Source organism: Sphaeramia orbicularis, unplaced genomic scaffold (genome assembly GCF_902148855.1).
Source record: "Sphaeramia orbicularis unplaced genomic scaffold, fSphaOr1.1, whole genome shotgun sequence".
In the NCBI taxonomy this organism is placed as follows: Eukaryota; Metazoa; Chordata; class Actinopteri; order Kurtiformes; family Apogonidae; genus Sphaeramia; species Sphaeramia orbicularis.
Window position 1 is genome coordinate 32,729 of NW_021941735.1, and position 27,157 is coordinate 59,885.

At 42.9% G+C, this 27,157-nt stretch overlaps 1 protein-coding gene and 1 long non-coding RNA gene across 3 annotated transcripts; both read right to left on the reverse strand.

Annotated features, from left to right (window-relative positions):
- Positions 1-6,978: 6,978 nt before the first annotated feature.
- Positions 6,979-8,747, reverse strand: LOC115416896 (uncharacterized). Its single transcript, XR_003935043.1, has 2 exons — positions 8,315-8,747; positions 6,979-7,376 (listed from the first exon to the last, which is right to left on the reverse strand). It is a non-coding gene; the product is annotated as an uncharacterized LOC115416896 (long non-coding RNA).
- A 2,943-nt stretch (positions 8,748-11,690) lies between these two features.
- Positions 11,691-26,834, reverse strand: LOC115416895 (high mobility group protein B2-like). 2 transcript variants are annotated; one of them, XM_030130769.1, is made up of 5 exons: positions 26,705-26,834; positions 19,435-19,593; positions 12,516-12,667; positions 12,098-12,272; positions 11,691-11,953 (listed from the first exon to the last, which is right to left on the reverse strand). In XM_030130769.1, exons 2-5 carry the CDS (start codon positions 19,582-19,584, stop codon positions 11,828-11,830), a joined length of 603 nt encoding a protein of 200 aa, XP_029986629.1. In that variant the 5' UTR covers positions 19,585-19,593; positions 26,705-26,834; the 3' UTR covers positions 11,691-11,827. The 2 variants fall into 2 exon arrangements, with proteins under 2 accessions (XP_029986629.1, XP_029986630.1); XM_030130770.1 differs by having other exon boundaries at positions 26,701-26,811.
- Between the last annotated feature and the right edge of the window lie 323 nt (positions 26,835-27,157).

Genomic DNA, 27,157 nt, shown 5'->3' on the forward strand with positions numbered 1-27,157 from the left:
ACTGTGAGTTCAGTCTGTACACAAACATGTTTACTGTGGACTCAGTCTGTACACAAACATGTTTACTGTGGACTCAGTCTGTACACAAACATGTTTACTGTGAGTTCAGTCTGTACACAAACATGTTTACTGTGAGTTCAGTCTGTACACAAACATGTTTACTGTGGACTCAGTCTGTACACAAACATGTTTACTGTGGACTCAGTCTGTACACAAACATGTTTACTGTGAGTTCAGTCTGTACACAAACATGTTTACTGTGGACTCAGTCTGTACACAAACATGTTTACTGTGAGTTCAGTCTGTACACAAACATGTTTACTGTGGACTCAGTCTGTACACAAACATGTTTACTGTGAGTTCAGTCTGTACACAAACATGTTTACTGTGAGTTCAGTCTGTACACAAACATGTTTACTGTGGACTCAGTCTGTACACAAACATGTTTACTGTGAGTTCAGTCTGTACACAAACATGTTTACTGTGAGTTCAGTCTGTACACAAACATGTTTACTGTGGACTCAGTCTGTACACAAACATGTTTACTGTGAGTTCAGTCTGTACACAAACATGTTTACTGTGAGTTCAGTCTGTACACAAACATGTTTACTGTGGACTCAGTCTGTACACAAACATGTTTACTGTGAGTTCAGTCTGTACACAAACATGTTTATTGTGAGTTCAGTCTGTACACAAACATGTTTACTGTGGACTCAGTCTGTACACAAACATGTTTACTGTGAGTTCAGTCTGTACACAAACATGTTTATTGTGAGTTCAGTCTGTACACAAACATGTTTACTGTGGACTCAGTCTGTACACAAACATGTTTACTGTGAGTTCAGTCTGTACACAAACATGTTTACGTCTGTTTCTGAATCTGAACTGTTGAACCCACAGGGGTTTGATAATACTGATGACATACCTGGGTCAAAAATGGAGCTGTGTTTTTTCTTTTTGCGTGTTTTCGTGTCGTGAGTCGAGTTCTCGAGGAGACGTTGATGCAGGTGGACGACGCCCACACTGAGGCTCAGCCAATCACACGGCCTCTTGCACTTCCTTGCCCAAATAAAGAGATGAGGCAAACGTTTATCTCTGAAAGGTAGCCTGTGGGCGGAGTCTGATGTGTGACATCACAGAGTGTGCTCCAGGTGTGACCTGTACCGGATGAACTGATCTGAAATAAAAGTTTGACGTGAAAACTCTGTGTTTGTTCTGTTTGTTCTGTGAAGAACCACCTACATCTCAAATACAGGCCTTACACCACCAGGGGGGTCCAGGGGGTCCAAAGGGTCCAGGGGGTCAGGGGGGGTCCAGAGAGCAGGGGGGTCTGGGGGTCCAGGGAGCAGCACCATGGTGATGCAGAGGACAGTCTGAGGACAGGACGAACGGGTGGTGTCGTCTGGTTCTGTTAGTTCTGTGGGTCTGATGATCCTGGTCTAGTTCAGACCCAGAACCCCTGGTTTGGGTCCACAGAGTCCACACAGACCTGGTCCTCCTGTATAAACCTGCTGTTGGTCCTATTCCACATTCATGTTCAGATGGAGAAACAGTGACTGTGGACATGTGTGGTGGTCCAGAACCAGAACCACCAGAACCAACAGAACCAGAACCACAAGAACCAACAGAACCAGAACCACCAGAACCACAGAGGGAGGAACACAGCACAGATACACAGAAAAACAATGAACACACTGACACGTCATCCTACTGCCAGAGCAGCACAGCCACAACCAGAACCAGAACCAGAACCAGACCCTGGACCCATCAGTGCCAGTCCTACCTGAACCAGACCTCCCAGACCCTGGACCCATCAGTGCCAGTCCTACCTGAACCAGACCTCCCAGACCCTGGACCCATCAGTGCCAGTCCAGTCCTGGAGGACATTCAGTCCAACCACGTACAGACAAGGACCAAACATCCACCTGTTCAGAAAAAGGTTTAATATGAGTGGTAGTGTTTCTGTCTGTGGGAACATTTAGTAGTCTGTCCTCTGGTGACCCGGATCCTCTGTCTGTCCTCTGGTGACCCGGATCCTCTGTCTGTCCTCTAGTGACCCGGATCCTCTGTCTGTCCTCTGGTGACCCGGGTCCTCTGTCTGTCCTCTGGTGACCCGGGTCCTCTGGTGACCCGGGTCCTCTGTCTGTCCTCTGGTGACCCGGATCCTCTGTCTGTCCTCTGGTGACCCGGGTCCTCTGTCTGTCCTCTGGTGACCCGGGTCCTCTGTCTGTCCTCTGGTGACCCGGGTCCTCTGTCTGTCCTCTGGTGACCCGGGTCCTCTCTGTGTCCTCTGGTGACCCGGGTCAGTACAGACCTGTGTCAGTCAGACTGGTATCATCAGCTGTTGAACCACAGGATCATCTAACATGAGGGAGTCCACAGGAAGTCTGGGACAGGAGGATGAGTCTGGGTCTGACTGTTGGAAAATCATAATTAGATTAATTAAAGGTGAGTGACAGTGTGTGATGAACTCTGACCTGATCACACATGAACTGGATCCAGTTCAGATCAGACTGAAGGACGACCTGTTCAATGAACTAATGTGACTTACACTGATACTGAATATACATTTACCTGGAGGGGGTCCCTGTCACCCCCGTCAGTCCAGTGTCACCCACATGCCCCCCGTCAGTCCAGTGTCACCCACATATCCCCCCCATCAGTCCAGTGTCCCCCACATGCACCCCCCCCCATCAGTCCAGTATGGTCCACTCTCTGTTCAGTCTCAGTTCTTTCTCTTTTCTTCTTCTTCTGTTTCATCCTCCTCATGCGATCAATTCAATTCAATTTTATTTGTACAGCCCAATATCACAACAAGATAATCTCAAAGGGCTTTACAGAGTCAGCTGGATGTAAACAACAACAGTCAAATAAACAGCAGAACATGAGTCATGTCCAGGGCATCCCCCGTCCTTAGACCCTCCTTCTCGGCAAGAAAAACTCAAACCCAGTGGGAAAAAGGAGAAACCTCGGGGAGAACCACAGTGAAGGACAGATCCACTCCCATGGACGGACAGGCTGTAGATCCACCAGGACTGATGGACGTCCATTTGCAGATGTAGTTCCAGTCTGAAGGATGCAGTAGGGTGGAACCATGAGGGGTCCGTCCCGCTGGAGGAGACAGGCAGGGGCGAGGAGGCCCATCCACAGCGGTGAGGCCCAGGACGTGGGAAACCGGGTGAATAGTACTGCACAGACTAAATATTAAAAATATACGTACAGACAAGAATGGTACGTAGAAGCAGAAACAGGAGATAGGACTCAGTGCCTGGACTTCCCCCAGCATTACTGCTCCTAGGGCAGCTTAGACTGAACTGTGGCTTCAGTCTGGTTTGAACTAGCCTGACCATAAGCTTTTTCAAACAGGAACATTTTCAGCCTGACCTCAAATGTAAAGACTGTGTCGGCCTCTTTAATGTTAGCTGAAGCTGATTCCATAAAACAGGAGCTTGGTAACTAAAGGCTCTAGCTCCTACTGTACTTTTACAGACCCTGGGAACTACCAGTAGACCTGCATTCTGAGAGCGAAGGGTTCTGTTGGGATGGTACGGCACCAGAGCATCTCTGAGATAGGAGGGGCCCATACCATTAATGGTCTTGTATGTGAGGAGGAGGATTTTGAATCTAATTCTGAACTGGATTGGAAGCCAGTGAAGGGCTTGGAGCACAGGGGTGATGTGTTCTCTTCTATTTGTTCCTGTTAGTAGTCTCGCTGCAGCGTTCTGAACCAGTTGAAAACTTTTTAGAGAGCTTTTAGGACATGCTACGAGAAGGGAGTTACAGTAATCTAATCTAGATGTAACAAACGCATGAACTAATTTTTCTGCATCATTTTTAGAAAGAATATTTCTAATTTTGTCTATGTTGCGCAGGTGGAAGAAGGCGGTTCTGCAGGCTTGGTTCATATGTGGTTTAAATAATAGATCTGGGTCAAATAGAACTCCTAGGTTTCACACTGTGGCACTGGAGGCTACACTCACATTGTCCAGAGTGACTATCTGGTCAGATAGGGAGTCTCTCGCATTTTTAGGGCCTATTATAATGACTTCTGTTTTTTCAGGGTTAAGTAAAAGATAATTAGCGCTCATCCATCCATCCATCCATTGTCCACCAGTTATCCGGGGCCGGGTCGCGGGGGTAACAGTCTAACCAGGGATGCCCAGACTTCCCTCTCCTCAGACTCCTCCTCCAGCTCTTCCGGGGGGACCCCGAGGCGTTCCCAGGCCAGCCGAGAGACATAGTCTCTCCAACGTGTCCTGGGTCTTCCCCGAGGTCTCCTCCCGGTGGGACATGCCCGGAACACCTCCCCAGGGAGGCGTCCAGGAGGCATCCGAAACAGATGCCCGAGCCACCTCAGCTGGCCCCTCTCGACGCGGAGGAGCAACGGTTCTACTCCAAGCTCCTCCCTGGTGACTGAGCTCCTCACCCTATCCCTAAGGGTGCGCCCTGTCACCCTGCGGAGGAAACTCATTTCGACCGCTTGTATCTGGGATCTTGTCCTTTCGGTCATGACCCACAGCTCATGACCATAGGTGAGGGTAGGAACGTAGATTGACCGGTAAATCGAGAGCTTCGCCTCTCGGCTCAGCTCCTTCTTTACCACAACAGACCGATACAGCGACTGCATCACTGCAGACGCTGCACCGATCCGTCTGTCAATCTCACGCTCCATCCTTCCCTCACTCGTGAACAAGACCCCAAGATACTTGAACTCCTCCACTTGGGGCAAAGACTCCCCACCGACCCGGAGAGGGCAAACCACCTTTTTCCGGTCGAGAACCATGGCCTCGCATTTGGAGGTGCTGATCCTCATCCCGCTCGCTTCACACTCGGCTGCAAACCGCCCCAGGACACGCTGAAGGTCCAGGTTCGATGAGGCCAACAGGACAATGTCGTCTGCAAAAAGCAGAGATGAAATCCTGTGGTCCCCAAACCGGACCCCTCCGGCCCCTGGCTGCGCCTAGAAATTCTGTCCATAAAAATAATGATCAGAACCGGTGACAAAGGGCAGCCCTGCTGGAGACCAACGTGCACCTGGAACAGGTCTGACTTACTGCCGGCAATGCGAACCAGACTCCTGCTTCGGTCATACAAGGACCGGACTGCCCTTAGCAAAGGGCCCCGGACCCCATACTCCCGAAGCACCCCCCACAGGATACCACGAGGGACACGGTCGAACGCCTTCTCCAGATCCACAAAACACATGTGGACTGGTTGGGCGAACTCCCATGAACCCTCGAGCACCCGATGGAGAGTATAGAGCTGGTCCAGCATTACGCGACCAGGACGAAAACCGCATTGTTCCTCCTGGATCCGAGGTTCGACTATCGGCTCATCAATTAGCGCTCATCCAGGTTTTAATGTCACGGACACAGGAACTTAGTTTATCTACTTGTCTGGTCTGATCAGGTTTAATCGATAAATACAGTTGTGTATCATCTGCGTAACAGTGAAACTTAATGCCATGTTTTCTAATAATGTTACCTAAAGGCAGCATGTATAGTGTAAACAAAATGGGCCCGAGGACCGACCCTTGTGGCACGCCGCAACTAACTCTGGAATATGTTGATGATTGTTGGTTTACATGCACAAACTGGTACCTATTAGATAAATAGGATTTAAACCAGCAGAGGGCTGCTCCTCTGATGCCTATGTCCCATTCTAATCTCTGCAGTAGGATACTGTGGTCCATAGTGTCAAAAGCTGCACTCAGGTCCAATAAGACCAGGATCCAGACCAGTCCATCGTCAGCAGCTAATAACAAGTCATTAGTGACTTTGACTAATGCGGTTTCAGTGCTATGATGAGCTCCAAAGCCAGACTGGAAGTGTTCAAATAAACTATTGTCCTGTAAATGCTGACACAGCTGTTTAACTACCACTCTGTCAAGAACTTTTGAGAGGAACGGTAAATTAGATATAGGTCTGTAACTGACCAGGAGGTCAGGATCTAGAGTAGGTTTTTTCAGAAGTGGTTTAATAACTGCAAATTTAAAAGATTGTGGCACGTAGCCAGTAACTAGTGAGGTATTTATTATAGTTAGGATGGTGTCAATAGTTAGGGGCAGAGTCTGTTTAAAAAGTTTGGTTGGGATTGGGTCTAAAAGGCAGGTCGATGGTTTGGAGGACATAATGATAGATGCTACATCAGCTCCATCTACAGTAGTGAAATTATCTAACATTGTAGGGGGTTTAGAAGAGATTCTAGGTTCACAGCCTGTGCTTTGTCAGACCTAATATTTGGAGGTAGTTCATCTATTTTGTTTCTAATAGTTGAGGTTTTATGGTTAAAGAATTGTAGGAAGTCATCACAGCTGAGAGTAAGTGGGCTAGAGGGTTCTACTGAGCTGGGACTGTTTGTCAGCCTGGCTACAGCGCTGAACACGAATCTAGGGTTATTCTGGTTTTTCTCCATTAAGGATGAGTAGTATCTAGTTTTAGCCATACGCAGGGCCTGCTTATAGGCCAATCAGCTGTTTTTCCTGGCACTGAAAGAATGCTCCGAGCTAATCAGAGTTAATCCCGCCTGCAGACCCTGTTTATACTCATTTGCATATTTAAATGTGGGTGTGGAGAGGGCGGAGTCAGGTCCTCCATCATGTGTTCAGTTCCATCTGATTGGATGAATAAAGGCAGTGTTTGGGTTCAGGAGCATGCTCAGTTTGGTTCATGTGGATCTGTTTATGTGGACAGACTGTTCTGGATTTAAACAGACAGGTTTATGAGGTCCACCTGAGTCTGAACCAGGACCAGGTCCACCTGAGTCTGAACCAGGACCAGGTCCAAACACAGTGGACTGGATAACATTAAACTGAACCAGGACCAGATCGGACCAGTACCTTCAGGTTCTACAGGGCGGATGTGGATCCTGTTCATGGACCCCCAACCCAAAGGGACCCCTGGTCCACGGATCCCTGATCCAAAGTGGTCCCTGGTCCGTGGACCCTACCCCAGTTTAAATCAGACACAGAGGCGTCGGTGCTTTTCCCTCAGTTGGTCGTTTTATTATAAAAGTTGAAGTTTCTACTCTGACAGTGAACAAAATAAAAAACAACAACATGATGATGATGATGAAGAGCAGGGAGGAACTGGGGTTTCCATGGTAACACAGAGGAGGTGGTGGGGTGGGGTGCAGGGTAACCATGGTTACAGTGAGGTAAGTGGGGGCGGGGTTTACTCTACTATCCTCTGGTGTGGGACAGTTTAACATCTGATGAACACACACACACACACACAGTTACTGAAAGGCCACACACAAACACACACACAAGCACACACACACACACAGTGGTCCAGGTGGGCATTTCAGAGGGCGGGGCCATCGGTGTCCAAACCACACCTGTTCCACAGCAGAGGGCGGGGCCTTTCACTGTGGATCTGCCTGTCCTTCGAACAGAGCAGATGTGTTTTCTGTCCTGTCCTGCCTTTCCTCCTCCTCCACTCCTCCTTTCCTCCTCCTCCACTCCTCCTTTCTTCCTCCTCCACTCCTCCTTTCTTCCTCCTCCACTCTGCCTTTCTTCCTCCTCCACTCCTCCTTTCTTCCTCCTCCACTCTGCCTTTCCTCCTCCTCCACTCTGCCTTTCTTCCTCCTCCTTTATTCCTCCTCCACTCCTCCTTTCTTCCTCCTCCACTCTGCCTTTCCTCCTCCTCCACTCCTCCTTTCTTCCTCCTCCACTCTGCCTTTCCTCCTCCTCCACTCCTCCTTTCTTCCTCCTCCACTCCTCCTTTCTTCCTCCTCCACTCCTCCTTTCCTCCTCCTCCACTCTGCTTTGTCCTTGCAGCTGTCTCGTCTTACTGTCACTTTTGGATCTCCTGCTTGCTGAGCTCTCCAACAGCAGATATGGAATTGATCAACTGGTCACTCAGTGCAGTTGAAGGCATCTACTTATTGGATTTATGACAGTGGGACACCTTCTGATTGGTCTGGGAATGGACCTGATCTATCACAAAATTGGAAAGACAGCAGCACGCAAAGAAACCCCACTGCTGTGGGTGGAAATTCAGAAGCACTTTGGAGCGCTTAGTGACTGTGTGAAGGAATTCAACGGGTGGTGACGCAGTGGGGGGGCAGTGTGTGAGACCTGGACGGACGAGCTGAGGACAGGTATAAGATGGATTACATCTGGACAGACCGTGGAGGGGCTTGGGCTAACTGTGGGACTGAAAGGGAAAATGGACCAACTGTGTACAGACCTATCTGCTCTGAAGTGAGGAGTAAACACTGAGGCCAGGTTAGAACAAACAGGTGAGTTAGAACTAAATGAAGAAGACACAAGTCTGCCCCTGGTCAAACTGTTTCCCCTGACACTGTGGACCTGACCTGTTAAACAGCAGAGGGCGGGGCCTTTCACTGTGGACCTGACCTGTTAAACAGCAGAGGGCGGGGCCTTTCACTGTGGATCTGACCTGTTAAACAGCAGAGGGCGGGGCCTTTCACTGTGGACCTGACATGAACAGTAGCACCACGAACACAAACGGACTGAAAGGAGACAGCCCAGAACAGGGAGAACCAGAACCAGACCCAGACCCAGACCCAGAACCAGACCCAGAGGTACGCCTTGGGTTTAGGAATCTAAAAGCATTAAGGAGGGTTCAAAGTACCCCACATGAAACACAGAGGGGGTCTGTCAGTCTGCCCCAGGACAGCTGTGGCTACAGATGTAGTTTACCTCCACCAGAGGGAGAATGTGAGAGTGAATGAAGAATGGATCAATAATGTAAAGTTCTTTGAGTGTCTACAAAAGCACTATATAAATCCAATCCATTATTATTATTATTATTATTATTATTAGGGGGCCAAGCCCGCGGGGACTGGGGGACGCGTATGCTGGCATACGCGTTCCACAGTTCCAGCGGTGCTGTGGAACCCTATTGTTTTTGTACGGATTTTTATTATTATTATTATTCTTCATCATCATCAATATTATTATTCTTTTTATTTTTCCGTTGATAAAACTGGTACTGCAGCCTAAACCATACATGGTACGGTGGTGCAATTTGGAGGGTTGGTCCAGACCCCTGCCGGGACCTCAGACGCAAAAATGCACATATATTCACCAGTAGGGGGCGCTATAATCAAAGATAACGCGTTTTGGTCTATAACTCCCACACCATATGTCGCACATTCAAAAACCTTATATCCTCGGATTCCCTGAATAGTACTAAATCACGTGAGCCAGGCCACGCCCATTTCCGCCATGACTTTTTTCCCCGTAAAATCGCGAAAACTGGAAAACCTACTTTTTTCGAACTCCGACTTGGGACTTTGTCCGATCTGCGTGAATTTTGGCACATACACTCTTCTCATGGACCTGATTCAAAGTTATTACAATAATTTTGTTTGGTTGAAAAATACATAAATAATTAACGAACAAATTTCTGTAGCTAGCTAAAAAAATGCTAACTCTTACATATCTCGGTCCAAGTAAAAGCTATCAACACCAGATCTTAGATCCTTGGTTCTCATGTGACTCTGAGGGTATAAGCTGAATTTGGTGAATGTTGGACACTAGGGGGCGCTGCAAATATAAAAAATTTATATCTCCTAAACGGCTTGACTGATTTCTACAAAATTTGGTGGGTATGATGGAGGGCCCGTCCTGAGGCCATATCTTGAAGGTGGGTGTGGCTGAACAATGTGGGCGTGGCTTATTTCAAGTTAAACAACAAACATTCCCTAGAGCTGAACTGTTCTGCTGAGGGCTGTGAAATTTCTATGGACCCTATAGAATAGGACACAGATCTACCAGAGCAAAAACTGTGGATTTACTCCACTAGGTGGCGCTATAACAGACAAATACGCGTTTTTGCCTATAACTTCCAAATTTTGAATGACACATTCATAAACTTTACATCTTTGTATTCCTTGGATAGAGATGAGTCTTTGACATAGGCCACGCCCACTTCCACTGCACATTTTTCTTTCTAAGTTGCTAGATATTGAAAACATACTTTTTCGAACTCCTACTAGGGTTTAAGCCCCATTGTCTTCAAACTTTGCACAGACAATCTTCAGAGGCTTCTGATCTAAAGTTATCACAATCAGCTTGCTGCTGTAAAAAAATGTGCTAGTTATAAACGAACAAATTTTTTTGCTAGCTAAAAAACACATATTGTTGCATATCTTTCTCAAAAAAATGCTATCCACATCAAACTTTAGTTACTTGTTTTAGAGATCAACCAGAGGCTCTGTGCCAAATTTGGTACAAATCGGAAAATAGGGGGCGCTATAAAAGAGAAATATCAAGTCACAAAAAAGTTGGTCCGATTCATACAAAATTTGGTGAGTATGATGTGGGGTCACTCCTGAGACCAGCTGTAAAGTTTGGTAATGATTGGTCAACGTGGGTGTAATTTATTACAACAAATCCCAGTCCCACACATTCCTCCTTTTGCATTCCTAATGCATTGGTCCCATTCCAGTGAATGCAAGGAATCCAGCTCCAACTGTTCCTGCAGCCTAAAGCGTACATGGTAGAGCGCTGACATTTGGAGGGTTGGTCCAGACCCCTGCACGGAACTGAGACGCAAACAATTATATATGTCCACCAACAGGGGGCGATAGAACCAAAGATAATGCATTTTGGTCTATAACTCCCACACTGTATGTCACATATTAAAAAACCTCATATCCTCAGATTTCCTGAATAGGGTTGAATCACATGGGTGTGTTCAGGAAGATTTGGGGGACGACTTTTTTTCCGGCAAAATTGCGAAAACTGGAAAACCTACTTTTTGAAACTCCTACTTGGGATTTTACCTGATCTGTGTGAATCTTGGCATGTACACTCTTCTCATAGACATGATACTAAGTTATCAAAAGGATTTTTTTCAGTCAAAAAATGTTAAAATTATTAATGAATAAATTTCTGTAGCTAGCTAAAAAAATGTTAACTATTACATATCTCAGACAAATTAAATGCTATCAACTCCAAATATTAGATACTTGGTTAACATGTCACTGTGAGGGTATGAGCCGAATTTGACAAATGTTAGCCTCTAATGGGCGCTGCAAATATGTAAAATTTTTATCTCTGAAACACCTTTACAGATTTCTATGTAATTCGGTGAGTATGATGTGGGGTCACTCCTGACACCAGCTGTAAAGTTTAGTAATGATTGGTCAACGTGAGTGTAATCTATTCCAACTAATCCCAGTCCCACACATTCCTCCTTCCACTCTACTGGTGCATTTGTCCCATTCCAGTGAATACAGCGGCTCAGACGGTGGAATACTAACTCCAACTGTAAACCCTTATGAACGGGGCCCAGCCTCCACCAGCTCAGCCCCAGACCCACGTCCTTCGGGGACGACTTCCGTGGGCTCTGTGGGGCCTGGGGTCCGAGTGGGCGGGGAGGCTTGGCCCCCGTTCATAACTGCTCGCAGTTCTAGTTATTATTATTATGATTACTGGACCCATGTGGGTTCACCCTGATGGGTGGGTCTGTGTTTACTGGACCCGTGTGGGTCTGTGTTTACTGGACCCGTGTGGGTCTGTGTTTACTGGACTCGTGTGGGTCTGTGTTTGGGGCCCTGCTCACCCTCCTCCTCTATGACACAGGTGTGTTGGTTCACCTTTGACCTTTGACCTGTCCCTCCTGTCAAACACACACCTACCTGTCTCTCTCTCTCATTCATTCTCTCTCTCTCTCTCTTTCTCTCTCATTCATTCTCTGTCATTCATTCTCTTTCTCATTCATTCTCTCTTTCTCTCTCATTCATTCTCTCTGTCATTCATTCTCTCTTTCTCTCTCATTCATTCTCTCTGTCATTCATTCTCTTTCTCATTCATTCTCTCTCTCTCTCTCTCAGCTACAGCTGCTGGTCTCTACTCGTCGTCTTCGTCCTCATCGTCTTCGTCTTCTCCTTCTTCATCCTCCTCTTCGTCTCCTCCCTGAGCTGAGGACCCGGGGTTCCTGGCGTAGGTTCCTCCTCCGCGGTACGCCACCATGTCCTGGAACAGCACACACACACTGGTTACTGACTGGTCCACCTGCACACCTGGAAGTGGACCACTGTAGGAACGGTGCCGGCTGGGGTCCGGACCCGGGCCTGGACCCGGGCCCGGGTCCGGGTCTAAGCCTGGGTGTGTTCTCACCCGGTCGTATTTCTCTCGTAGTTTCTGGGCCTTCTCTTCGTACGGCTGTTTCTCAGACTGGGACAGTTTACTCCACATCTCTCCCAGCTTCTTGGCACAGTCTCCTATAGACAGACCAGGGTACTGCTGCTTCACACTGGGACGGTACTCACTGCAGAACACGAAGAACGCAGACCTGCACAGAACACACAGGTTAGGTTCCACACAGAACACACAGGTTAGGTTCCACACAGAACACACAGGTTAGGTTCTCCACAGAACACACAGGTTAGGTTCCACACAGAACACACAGGTTAGGTTCCACACAGAACACACAGGTTAGGTTCTACACAGAACACACAGGTTAGGTTCTCTACAGAACACACAGCTTAGGTCCAGGGGGCTGTTGGGGGTCTATGCTGTGTTTTTGTGGACTTACGGGGGCCGTTTGGGGGCGTTGGGGTCTTTCCTCTTGCGGCCTCTCTTTCCGAAGCCCTTCGGGGGGACGTAGTCTCTCATCTCCCTGTTGTAGCGCACCTTGTCGGCCTTGGCCATGTCTTCGAAACACTTCTTATCACTTGGAGACAACGCCTGTCAACACACATCACACAGTTTCAGTCACAGGTGTCAAACATACGGTCCACCGGCCCAAACCAGCCCACCAAAGGGTCCGGTCTGGCTGATGTCAACCATGTGGCTTATGGGCCCACCAAAGGGCCCGGTCCGACTGGTGTCAAACATGCAGCCCACCGGCCCCAAACTAGCCCAGACCGGCCCACCCAAGGGTCCGGTCCGGCCGGTGGGATGAATGTGTGAAATGCCACTGAAGACAAGAACAATGAAGGACGTCCATGAGTTCAGTTCAGGTTCCACATCCGGACCAGTATGATGTGAAGTGGATCAGAACCAGGACAATACTGTCAGAATAACCTGGAAAGAATGGCAGCTCCAGATTTTCATCTTTGTATTTGTATAAAACAGTAAAAGTACATGAATATGTTAACATTTAGAAATGATCCTTTCACCAAAAATGGGACTGAAAAACAGATGTGTTTAAAATACACCAGTGGACCTGGACCCAGGTTCTGCCTGTTACAGGTTCTGTGTGTTTGTAGATCCACTGGGATCTGTGTGTTAGAATGAACATGAGTATGTGATCGACTGAGGCAGCGGCCCTCTACAGGTCAGACTGAGCTCAATGTGGACCCTGTTCTGGTCCGGCCCTCTACAGGTCAGACTGAGCTCAATGTGGACCTTGTACTGGTCCGACCCTCTACAGGTCAGACTGAGCTCAATGTGGACCCTGAACCCTCATGGGTTTGATGGCCCAGGTTAGAGTCAATAACTGTGGATGAAGGTTCACACTCAGTGGTTTTTCTTATTTTTTTTTTTATTCCATCCCAGGGACACGTCCTCCTGTCCTGTACAGATGAACTGAGGTAAAGGACTCCTGTTCATCTGCATTTGACTGACAGGTCACAGTTTGAGGACAGACAATGTTGACAGTCACACAGTGTTAGTGGACCCTCAGATCCACAGTGTTAGTGGACCCTCAGATCCACACAGATAACAGACTGTTAAAGTCATGTTTTTTGGCAGACAGGTGGAGTTTGGCTCCCTCTGCTGTCAAACAGCTGAACTGCACATTTACTGTTTACTAAGGCTGACACTGACTTTAAAGGTGCTGACTTTTGTGAGCAATTTTTCCTCAGATCTGTCCATCCTCAGATCTGTCCATCCTCAGTCATATCCTCAGATCTGTCCATCCTCAGATCTGTCCATCCTCAGTCATATCCTCAGATCTGTCCATCCTCAGTCATATCCTCAGATCTGTCCATCCTCAGTCATATCCTCAGATCTGTCCATCCTCAGATCTGTCCATCCTCAGTCATATCCTCAGATCTGTCCATCCTCAGTCATATCCTCAGATCTGTCCATCCTCAGTCATATCCTCAGATCTGTCCATCCTCAGATCTGTCCATCCTCAGTCATATCCTCAGATCTGTCCATCCTCAGATCTGTCCATCCTCAGTCATATCCTCAGATCTGTCCATCCTCAGATCTGTCCATCCTCAGATCTGTCCATCCTCAGTCATATCCTCAGATCTGTCCATCCTCAGATCTGTCTATCCTCAGTCATATCCTCAGTGTCACAAATCTGTTCGTCTGTCTGTCATTACTCACCTGAATCTCCTCCCTCACAGTGAACAGTTTCTTAGTGCCATCCACTACAAACACCATGTGGTGTTTCAACCTCCAATCAACCTGTAGTTGATTGGAGTAATATTGATCTAGTGCCAGATGTAGAGCTAGCGTGGACATTCTTTAGGGAAAGTTTCATGCAAATTGTTAACAAACATGCTCCCTTAAGGAAATACAGGGTGAAGGGGCGTGACAACCCTTGGTTTTCTCAAGAGTTATCAGATATTATCCATGAGCGAAACGTGGCATGGGCCAAGGCAAGAAAAACTGACTCTCCCATCGATTGGTCAGTTTTCTGACAGCTACGAAACAAAGCCACTTCTTCTATTAAAAAGGCCAAATCAGATTATTATTTATCTGTCACCACTGAGAATCTTAATAATCCTAAAAAATACTGGAAAGCAATTAAATCTGAGTGTAAATAAAAGTTTTCAATCTCTCCCTACATTTGTTTTAGAAGATTCTGTCCCAGTTTATGACAGAACTGCGGTTTTAAATTGTTTTAACAAACATTTTATATCATCTAGTTCTTTATTTGAAACATCAAAAATGGTCTCAGGGAATTATTGCTCAAATCCCCCAAAGTTCGTAGGAGACCCTTTTAATTTTGTGCCTTTTACTGTCCAGGAGGTTCATCAAGCCCTCAAAGTTTTAGATCACAGAAAAACCCCTGGACCAGATTTAATAGAGCCTTACTTTTTCAAAATGGCGGCTGACTTCGTGGCAGAGCCTCTTACAATTCTTTTTAATCTTTCAATTGAAATCAAAGAAGTTCCTTCAACCTGGAAATCAGCTTTTGTTCTCCCTCTATTAAAAGGAGGGAACCCGGCAGTCTTAACAAATTATAGGCCAATTTCAAATTTATGCGTTTTGGCCCAAATTCTTGAGTCTTTAGTGTGTGATCAGTTCAAAGACTTTTTGCGCTCAAATGACATCCTGTCTAAATATCAGTCAGGCTTTAGACAGAAGCCCAGCCCCATCACAGCAGCTATGAAGGTAGGAAATGACATCACTGTTGCACTGGATAAAAAACAATGTTGTGCTTCACTTTTTATCGACCTGTCAAAAGCATTTGACACCGTCGATCCTGCAGTTTTAAAGAGCAGACTTCTGTGTTCAGGATTGTCAGGACATGCAATTGTTTGGTTCATAAATGACCTCAGTGACAGGACTCAGTGCATTAAATATGATGGACTGTGTTCAGAATATGTTACTGTCCACAAGGGTGTGCCACAGGGCTCTATACTAGGACCCCTCCTTTTTATTATGTATATAAATGACTTGGGGCACAATGTGTGTAATGCTGATATGCATTTTTATGCTGATGACACAATTATTTACTGCTGTGGATCAACTCTTAGAGAAGCCATAGAACACTTGCAGAAAGCTTTTGATGCTGTCCAGCACTCACTTCTTCAGTTCAAATTTATCCTCAATACTGAAAAGACTAAGATGATGCTCTTCGCAAACTCCAAGAAGCTGCCTGAATCTATCCCAGTAGTGACTACTTTAGAGGGAAATGTCCTAGAGGTGGTTCATGTGTAGAAGGATCTTGGTGTCTTCATTGATGACTCCCTCACTTTCAGACCCCACACTGAAAACCTGCTAAAGAAGTTAAAGCTTAAACTGGGCTTTTACTTTCCATATAAGTTGTGTTTTTCTTTTGATGTAAAAAAGCGCCTAGTCACTGCCACTTTTTTTATCGGTGTTAGACTATGGAGATGTACTTTATATGAATGCATCATCCAAATATCTTCAGATGGTTGACACCGTTTATCATGCTGCTCTGAGGTTTATTACTAATTCTAAAGCCAGGACACATCAGTGTGAGTTGTACTCCAGAGTGGGTTGGCCTGCCCTGTCCACTAGGAGGCTGGGACACTGGGACACTTTTATTTCCAAGGCCATACTTGGACTACTGCCTCCCTACATCTGCAGTTTAATAACAAGAAGAAATATTGAATCTTATTGTCTGAGATCAAACGAGCATTTGCTCCTCTTTGTGCCATTGGCTCGTACAGAGCTGGGAAAAGTCAATTTGTGTACTCTGCTCCTTACTCATGGAATCTGCAGCTAAGAGACTGGGAACTGACTGAACTGATCTGTCTGAATGCTGTTAAATCCAAACTCAGAGTGTTAGAGAATAGCTCTATGACTTGCAGGTGTTTTACACAGGTTGACTGGTCCTGTAAATTACTGTATGTTGTCACTGTATAATGTAACTGTCTGTTGTAACTCTGTGTTGTGCTGCCTCTTGGCCAGGACTCCCATGGAAAAGAGGTTTTAATCTCAATGGGATTTTCTTCCTGGTTAAATAAATAAATAAATAAATGTGTTTACGTTCAGAACCTGGAGGGAAGTTGGGCATCTGAGGAATTTTTTGTCACAACGTGCATTGTGGGAAACAGAGGTTGACGATGCCACTGCAGACGGCTGTGTGAACCTCCCTGCAACAGCACTGAGGAGGTGACTGAGGATGGACAGATGGGATGGAAAAACAGGAGATGAACGCAGCTTTAACATGGACCTGTTGGATCTGATGAACCCTGTTAGTGTTGAACAGTCCATGGATCCAACAAACAGCTGTTTAATTCTGACTGACACGTCCATCTGACTAACCCTAACCCTAACCCTAACCCTGACCCTGGTCTGCTCTCCAACACTGATCTGACTTCATCTAAAGGAAAACACAAAACTAGTCCCACTCATGTGTGTGTGTGTGTGTGTGTGTGTGTGTGTGTGTGGTACAGACACTGAACACTGTGTGTTTTCATTCTATCGTTGGCTCATTTTTCTGCTGTTGTATGTCAGAAGTGGAGCGTCTAAACTGAGTGTGGGACAAAACTGGACGAATAAAAAGACAGATGCAGTTTAAGACAAGGAACAGCAAGAAAAAAAAATAAAACAGGCATCCCAGCACCTGTGCTACAGGAACCACCTCAGAATGATGGTTTTCACCTAAATACAGTCACAGCTGATGGTTTTCACCTAAATACAGCCACGGCTGATGGTTTTCACCTAAATACAGTCACAGCTGATGGTTTTCATCTAAATACAGCCACGGCTGATGGTTTTCACCTAAATACAGCCACGGCTGATGGTTTTCACCTAAATACAGTCACAGCTGATGGTTTTCATCTAAATACAGCCACGGCTGATGGTTTTCATCTAAATACAGTCACAGCTGATGGTTTTCATCTAAATACAGTCACAGCTGATGGTTTTCACCTAAATACAGCCACAGCTGATGGTTTTCATCTAAATACAGTCACAGCTGATGGTTTTCATCTAAATACAGCCACAGCTGATGGTTTTCACCTAAATACAGTCACAGCTGATGGTTTTCACCTAAATACAGTCACAGCTGATGGTTTTCATCTAAATACAGTCACAGCTGATGGTTTTCATCTAAATACAGTCACAGCTGATGGTTTTCACCTAAATACAGTCACAGCTGATGGTTTTCATCTAAATACAGTCACAGCTGATGGTTTTCACCTAAATACAGTCGCAGCTGGATGGTTTTCACCTAAATACAGCCGCAGCTGATGGTTTTCACCTAAATACAGTCACAGCTGATGGTTTTCACCTAAATACAGTCACAGCTGATGGTTTTCATCTAAATACAGTCACAGCTGTTGGTTTTCACCTAAATACAGTCACAGCTGATGGTTTTCATCTAAATACAGTCACAGCTGTTGGTTTTAATCTAAATACAGTCACAGCTGATGGTTTTCATCTAAATACAGTCACAGCTGATGGTTTTCACCTAAATACAGTCACAGCTGATGGTTTTCACCTAAATACAGTCACAGCTGATGGTTTTCACCTAAATACAGTCACAGCTGATGGTTTTCATCTAAATACAGTCACAGCTGATGGTTTTCACCTAAATACAGTCACAGCTGTTGGTTTTCACCTAAATACAGTCACAGCTGAGGGTTTTCACCTAAATACAGTCACAGCTGATGGTTTTCATCTAAATACAGTCACAGCTGATGGTTTTCACCTAAATACAGCCACAGCTGATGGTTTTCACCTAAATACAGTCACAGCTGATGGTTTTCATCTAAATACAGTCACAGCTGTTGGTTTTCACCTAAATACAGTCACAGCTGAGGGTTTTCACCTAAATACAGTCACAGCTGAGGGTTTTCACCTAAATACAGTCACAGCTGATGGTTTTCACCTAAATACAGTCACAGCTGGATGGTTTTCATCTAAATACAGTCACAGCTGATGGTTTTCACCTAAATACAGTCACAGCTGATGGTTTTCACCTAAATACAGTCACAGCTGATGGTTTTCATCTAAATACAGCCACAGCTGATGGTTTTCACCTAAATACAGTCACAGCTGATGGTTTTCACCTAAATACAGCCACAGCTGATGGTTTTCACCTAATACAGTCACAGCTGATGGTTTTCACCTAAATACAGTCACAGCTGGATGGTTTTCACCTAAATACAGTCACAGCTGATGGTTTTCACCTAAATACAGTCACAGCTGATGGTTTTCACCTAAATACAGCCGCAGCTGATGGTTTTCACCTAAATACAGTCACAGCTGATGGTTTTCACCTAAATACAGTCACAGCTGGATGGTTTTCACCTAAATACAGTCACAGCTGATGGTTTTCGCCTAAATACAGTCACAGCTGATGGTTTTCACCTAAATACAGCCGCAGCTGATGGTTTTCACCTAAATACAGTCGCAGCTGGATGGTTTTCATCTAAATACAGCCACAGCTGATGGTTTTCACCTAAATACAGCCACAGCTGATGGTTTTCATCTAAATACAGTCACAGCTGATGGTTTTCATCTAAATACAGTCACAGCTGATGGTTTTCACCTAAATACAGTCACAGCTGATGGTTTTCACCTAAATACAGCCACAGCTGATGGTTTTCATCTAAATACAGTCACAGCTGATGGTTTTCGCCTAAATACAGTCACAGCTGATGGTTTTCACCTAAATACAGCCACAGCTGATGGTTTTCATCTAAATACAGTCACAGCTGATGGTTTTCACCTAAATACAGCCACAGCTGATGGTTTTCATCTAAATACAGTCACAGCTGATGGTTTTCGCCTAAATACAGTCACAGCTGATGGTTTTCATCTAAATACAGCCACAGCTGGGCGGTCTGCCTTACCTTCCATCTCTCAGAACACTTCTTGGAGAACTCGGCAAAGTTGACCGACTGCTCTGGGTTCTTCTTGCGGTGTTCCTCTCGACACGTCTGAACGAAGAAGGCGTACGCTGACGTCTTCCCCTTGGGCTTGTTGACATCCTTTCGCATCATAGTGGCGGCCTGTGGACGACAGAGATCACAGACTTCCATTAAACCCACCAGAGTCTGAAAACCCACTGAGTCCACTGACAGCATTTATTCACCACCATTCAAAAAAAAAACAAAAAAAAAAAAAAAAAAACAAACCTGTGCAGACTGGATGAACACCAGTGTGTCCAGTAAAAATTAATGTGAAACTTATCAAATAAACACCAGTACAAGACAAACAGATTTCAGTTTGGATGTTTTATCATATGACAATAGACTGAAATAATCACTGATGGAAACTTAGTGATCTGTGTTATTTTCTCACATTATACAAGTCAAAGTAACTGTCAGCTGATTGGACCACAGATTATTAATGAAGTTTAATATCATGGAACAAGTTTAAGAAATGTCAGGAACTGTTATTTCATCAGTCTCTTAAATAGAATTTTCAAAGAAAATCAGTACCTTTGAAAGCTGAAACAGCCACTAATATGTATGATTCTACAGCAAATTATTTATTTTATAATATTGTGTTTCTGTTATAAATGATGTTTTTGATCCTTTCATCCATAGTGGTCACTCCAGTGGTCACTCCAGTGGACAGTTCTTCTCCAGCTGTTCTCTTGTATATTCATGAATGTTGTTTTAGTTTCATATCAGCCAACACATTTGGCACTTATGCATCATCCCATACACTGACATTCAGACCATTACTGTAACTTTGCTGTTCTTGATAAACCTGATCTGTAGTAACATGTTTGAGTGGAAAGGAACTGATGTTATTAACAACAAAAATGTTGTTTTGTTTTTTTTTTGCACATTATCTTATCTGAGTAATGACTAGTACTAGAGTATGTTAAAATATACCTAATATATTTGATAATATTCTGTTTGTTATAAATGATGTATTTCATATATTTGATACTATTCTGTTTCTGTTATAAATGATGTATTTCATATATTTGATAATATTCTGTTTCTGTTATAAATGATGTATTTCATATATTTGATAATATTGTGTTTCTGTTATAAATGATGTATTTCATATATTTGATAATATTCTGTTTGTTATAAATGATGTATTTCATATATTTGATAATATTGTGTTTCTGTTATAAATGATGTATTTCATATATTTGATAATATTGTGTTTCTGTTATAAATGATGTATTTCATATATTTGATAATATTCTGTTTCTGTTATATATGATGTATTTCATATAATTGATAATATTGTGTTTCTGTTATAAATGATGTATTTCATATATTTGATAATATTGTGTTTCTGTTATAAATGATGTATTTCATATATTTGATAATATTCTGTTTCTGTTATAAATGATGTATTTCATATATTTGATAATATTCTGTTTCTGTTATATATGATGTATTTCATATAATTGATAATATTGTGTTTCTGTTATATATGATGTATTTCATATATTTGATAATATTGTGTTTCTGTTATAAATGATGTATTTCATATATTTGATAATATTCTGTTTCTGTTATAAATGATGTATTTCATATATTTGATAATATTCTGTTTCTGTTATATATGATGTATTTCATATATTTGATAATATTGTGTTTCTGTAATAAATGATGTATTTCATATATTTGATAATATTGTGTTTCTGTTATAAATGATGTATTTCATATATTTGATAATATTCTGTTTCTGTTATAAATGATGTATTTCATATATTTGATAATATTCTGTTTCTGTTATATATGATGTATTTCATATAATTGATAATATTGTGTTTCTGTTATAAATGATGTATTTCATATATTTGATAATATTCTGTTTCTGTTATAAATGATGTATTTCATATATTTGATAATATTCTGTTTCTGTTATAAATGATGTATTTCATATATTTGATAATATTCTGTTTCTGTTATATATGATGTATTTCATATATTTGATAATATTGTGTTTCTGTTATAAATGATGTATTTCATATATTTGATAATATTCTGTTTCTGTTATAAATGATGTATTTCATATATTTGATAATATTCTGTTTCTGTTATATATGATGTATTTCATATATTTGATAATATTCTGTTTCTGTTATAAATGATGTATTTCATATATTTGATAATATTCTGTTTCTGTTATATATGATGTATTTCATATATTTGATAATATTGTGTTTGTTATAAATGATGTATTTCATATATCTGATAATATTCTGTTTCTGTTATAAATGATGTATTTCATATATTTGATAATATTGTGTTTCTGTTATAAATGATGTATTTCATATATTTGATACTATTCTGTTTCTGTTATAAATGATGTATTTCATATATTTGATACTATTCTGTTTCTGTTATAAATGATGTATTTCATATATTTGATACTATTCTGTTTCTGTTATAAATGATGTATTTCATATATTTGATAATATTCTGTTTGTTATAAATGATGTATTTCATATATTTGATAATATTGTGTTTCTGTTATATATGATGTATTTCATATATTTGATAATATTGTGTTTCTGTTATAAATGATGTATTTCATATATTTGATAATATTGTGTTTCTGTTATAAATGATGTATTTCATATATTTGATAATATTGTGTTTCTGTTATAAATGATGTATTTCATATATTTGATAATATTGTGTTTCTGTTATAAATGATGTATTTCATATATTTGATAATATTCTGTTTCTGTTATATATGATGTATTTCATATAATTGATAATATTGTGTTTCTGTTATAAATGATGTATTTCATATATTTGATAATATTCTGTTTCTGTTATAAATGATGTATTTCATATATTTGATAATATTCTGTTTCTGTTATATATGATGTATTTCATATATTTGATAATATTCTGTTTCTGTTATAAATGATGTATTTCATATATTTGATACTATTCTGTTTCTGTTATAAATGATGTATTTCATATATTTGATACTATTCTGTTTCTGTTATAAATGATGTATTTCATATATTTGATAATATTGTGTTTCTGTTATAAATGATGTATTTCATATATTTGATACTATTCTGTTTCTGTTATAAATGATGTATTTCATATATTTGATACTATTCTGTTTCTGTTATAAATGATGTATTTCATATATTTGATACTATTCTGTTTCTGTTATAAATGATGTATTTCATATATTTGATACTATTCTGTTTCTGTTATAAATGATGTATTTCATATATTTGATAATATTCTGTTTCTGTTATAAATGATGTATTTCATATATTTGATAATATTCTGTTTCTGTTATAAATGATGTATTTCATATATTTGACAATATTGTGTTTCTGTTCTTGCTGTTTTTACTTAAGAAACATCTATTGACCATAGATGATTGATACTTGGGTTAACTGAATATATGTACAGTATATATTATACTGCTGCAGACCTAAATGAACTGTTGTATTTTTGTCTGTTTTTTTTTAGATGTTATGTAGTATGTGTTATTTGCATTGACAAGTTGTAAAGATTCTTGTAAGGACCCCAGGAAGAATAGCTGTAGATATGGTACAGCTAATGGGGATCCTAAATAAATAAATAACTGTTAGATGAACAGTAGGTAATGGTTCAAATAAGTACTTTTTAGTGAAATCAGACCCAAACTGTGGACTGGACACTAATGATCCTAATTGTGTGGATTCATGGATGATGATGATGCTGGTGTGTGGTTCAAACAAACGGACTGTGGTGTCAAAGCCCTGCGTGGATGTGGGTCTGTGTCCGTGGTTTTATCCACTCAGAGGCCGGTAGTGATGTGACGTTCACAAACGAATCCAATCTTTTGAATGACTCTTTGAAATGAATGATGGGAACCGAGTCTTTGTAAAGAGCTGTTCATTTTTTTTTTTTTTTTGGATTAATAACAGTGATTAATCACTGTTGTGTTTTGTCCAATTTTTTCTGTATGTTTACACACAGTTATTGTTGTTGTTTTGAGGAGAATCAAATGTTATTTCATGTAAAATGTTTTATTTTCTTCTTCATTTTTAGACTACAGACTAGTCCACATAATGTACCGTCATGTTTTTGCTCCAGTTCCATCATTTGTCTAATGTCACCTCTCATCTCATGGATTTAACCCACACATTTGAACTAACGATTCTGTTTTACGCTAATATTTACTGCCACGCCAATTAAACACCTTTAACCCTTTCATGCATAGTGGTCACTCCAGTGGACAGTTCTTCTCCAGCTGTCCTCTTGTATATTAATTGGTTTTATTGTTTTAGTTTCATATCAGCCAACACAGTGGACACTTATGTACTATCCCATACATTACAACTGATAATATTACTGTAACTTGCTGTTCTAGATAAACTTGATCTAACATATTTGAGTGTAAATTAATTCCTTGATGCCCTGCGATGAACTGGCGACTTGTCCAGGGTGTACCCCGCCTTCGCCCCTATGTAGCTGGGATAGGCTCCAAGCGACCCCCGTGACCCTAGTGAGGATAAAGCGGGTTCAGAAAATGAATGAATGAATGAATAATTCCTTGATATTGTTATTAGACTGTAATTAACAACAAAAGCATTTTGTTTTGTTTTTTTTGTATGTTATCTCAATGAAGTGAGTAATGACTAGTATTAGAGTATGTTAAAATGTGAGGAAAAAAATCAGATTAGCACCATTAAAATGATTTTATTTCATAGTTTTCACAGTAAACACGTTTTTTTGCTTCAAAAATTAAACACATGGTGTCCAGCTGAGTGGACATTTTTGCAACTCCATGAAAAATAGATTAATAAAAAAAAAATTATCACTTTTTTTGTTTAATCCCTAAAGAGGAATAAAATCACTCAAAAAAAATCCCCTAACCCTAACCCTAACCCTAACACAATCATACATATACACTAGTCAACATTTGCTAGGGATCAGGACTATAACTTTGCTATATTCGGGGGTGTAATTCTGGAAACTTGAAAATGTACTTTCCCAGTGGAGTACAGCCTGTGGATGCGGATGGTGTCCACACACATTAGTGACATCACACCGTATGTGTTTCAGAACATTCTGAGTGGTTTCAGTGAAAACTAAATTGGAAGAGTAATTGTTGTGAACTCTAATTTGTAGGGTTGTATCACCCTTTTGCCTGAAAGTGCAATAAAAATTTGTTTTTTTTTACCTTTTGGTCCATTTTTCTTTACATGACTAGCCAAAGTACACACATAATATATGAAGTCACCCAAAATATTACACAACATCAATTATTGTGCAAATATAAAACTGATCCCTAGCAAATGTTGACTAGTATATAATACCAATTCCAAAATTTTTATGTCTAATTTCTATGCTTTAGAGTGAAAAAGTAAGATTATATTATTAAAATATCTACATCTACAAACTATCTTTTAAAAAATATGGAAAAACATTAACCATGACCAAAATGAAATGTATTAAAAAAAAGTGCAATTTTAACAATTTATGCCATTATTTGGCCTCAGCTTCTCATTTTAACATGTTCATTACAACGTACAGATCACAGTGGATCTACAAATACTCAAAACAGTTAAGAACAGACAGAATATTGGTACAATTACTCTGAAATCTCTGAAGACATTTCAGGTTTTTCACACTTTTTTTTTCAGGTTTTTCCACAAAGGCTAGTCTGTAAATGTTAACATTTTTGTGTAATTTTACTTTTTTTACACTAAAAAAAAAAGAGAAAAATATGTGGGTTTTGTTGTTTATACTTTATTCTGATAGTATTGTACTGCTCTGACCACTTCAGATGGAACTGAACTACATCTAATTTCACTGCCTAGGTTGTTCATATATCAGTGTAATTTTTGGATTTCACTCATTCATCCTGCAGGGCCGGACCGGACCCTGTGGTGGGCCGGACCGGACCCTGTGGTGGGCCGGACCGGACCCTGTGGTGTCCCGGACTGGACCCTGTGTTGGGCCGGACCGGACCCTGTGGTGTCCCGGACCGGACCCTGTGGTGGGCCGGACTGGACCCTGTGTTGGGCCGGACCGGACCCTGTGGTGGGCCGCTTTTGGCCCCCGGGACGCATGTTTGACACCCTGCATTAAAACACTAGTGTTTCAAAATACTGCCAAAAACATGAAAGAGCCAGTGTTTTGAACGGTTCTTTCCAGTGAACAGTTCTCTTCGGTAAACGGTTGTCTTCGGTGAACGGCTCTTTCTCAGATCCAACAGTCCCATCACTACAGGCCTGGGGGGGGGGGGGGGGGGGTTCACAGACCCGTTAACGGGACTGAAACATTAAAATGTTTATTTTCATCCAACTCTTCCGTTTCCACTGTGTTTTCCGTTAACCTGTCCGCTGTGTGCCGGTGCTTACCGGTCAAACCGGGGTTTGTTGGCGGTCTGGGGGGGTGGGGGGTGTTAGGGGTAGGGGGTAACAAAGAGACTGGGGATCCATTTTCTCTACCGGGGACCCGCAGGCCCGTCGACCCGCCATACCCTTTCCCGGTCCTCCGCCGAGCCGGGACATCCGGGTCGGTCTTCCGCGGACCCCGGTATGGATGTGCGGCGGCGGAGGCGGTGCCTCCGCGGGGCTAAAGCCGGAGCATCGGTGTCCTCCGCGGGGGTATGCGTGCGTACGGACGGACTGCTGCAGTTAGCCTAGCCGTGCTAACAGGCTAGCTCCCAGAACAATGGACCACCATTTGCTTCCCGCCCTCTGCGGAGCTAGCCGCCCCATCCCCCTCCGCTAGCAGCGGGCTAACCGGCCGGCTAAACGCACATATATTCACACATGAGCGCCTACAAACACAACACGGAGCCGGTGTTGGAAACACGGCTCCGGTGAGAGCCCGGACCCGGGCTTTAATGTCCCCCCGGAAAGTCCATGACAGCCCGGCAGGCTCCGGTTCTACCCCGGAGAGGTCAGCTTTGTACGGCCGGGACACGGCTAATACCTGGCATTCAGGCTCCAAAATGGGCGTTCCGTGTTTACAACAGCACGGCGGGGCCGGTCCTCCGAGCGGACACACGGAAAGCACCCCGAACCGACACCGGACCGGGACCGCGGCCATTTTACGCCTGTTTTCCAGCCTCCTTCCCGGGGCTGCGTGTGGCAGGACCCCCGGTAAAGGGCGGCCCGATGGAGCCGGGGCGGCGGCGGGGGCCGGTGAGAGGATGCACGGAGGTACTCACAGGTTCGGAGGACCGGCGGAGGTGGACCTGTCGGGGTTCGGGGTTCGGTTAACGGGCTCTTGTTGTTGTTTGGAGCAGAAGCAGCGACTGGAGCCGTTGGTTCACTTTCAAACTGGGTCGAGCCTAAGCGCGGCCCCGCCCCCCAGGCACGCCCCCGACGGTTAGTCCCATTCAGAGGGCGGGAACGAGAGCGAGCAGCCCGAGCCAATCAGATGAGAGCATGGGTACCAGAGTTAAACACAACACCGAAGGGTACCAGAGTTAAACACAACACCGAAGGGTACCAGAGTTAAACACAACACCAAAGGGTACCAGAGTTAAACACAACACCAAAGGGTACCAGAGTTAACCAGAAGGACAGGGTACCAGAGTTAAACACAACACCGAAGGGTACCAGAGTTAAACACAACACCAAAGGGTACCAGAGTTAAACACAACACCGAAGGGTACCAG

Excerpts from the sequence above, each read along its gene's own strand:
- LOC115416895 (XM_030130769.1), bottom strand. The coding sequence starts at position 19,584 with ATGATGCGAAAGGATGTCAACAAGCCCAAGGGGAAGACGTCAGCGTAC. Across the intron at positions 12,668-19,434 it reads AGTGTTCTGAGAGATGGAAG|GCGTTGTCTCCAAGTGATAA; the intron begins GTAAGGCAGACC and ends GTGTGTTGACAG. Across the intron at positions 11,954-12,097 it reads TACGAGAGAAATACGACCGG|GACATGGTGGCGTACCGCGG; the intron begins GTGAGAACACAC and ends GTGCTGTTCCAG.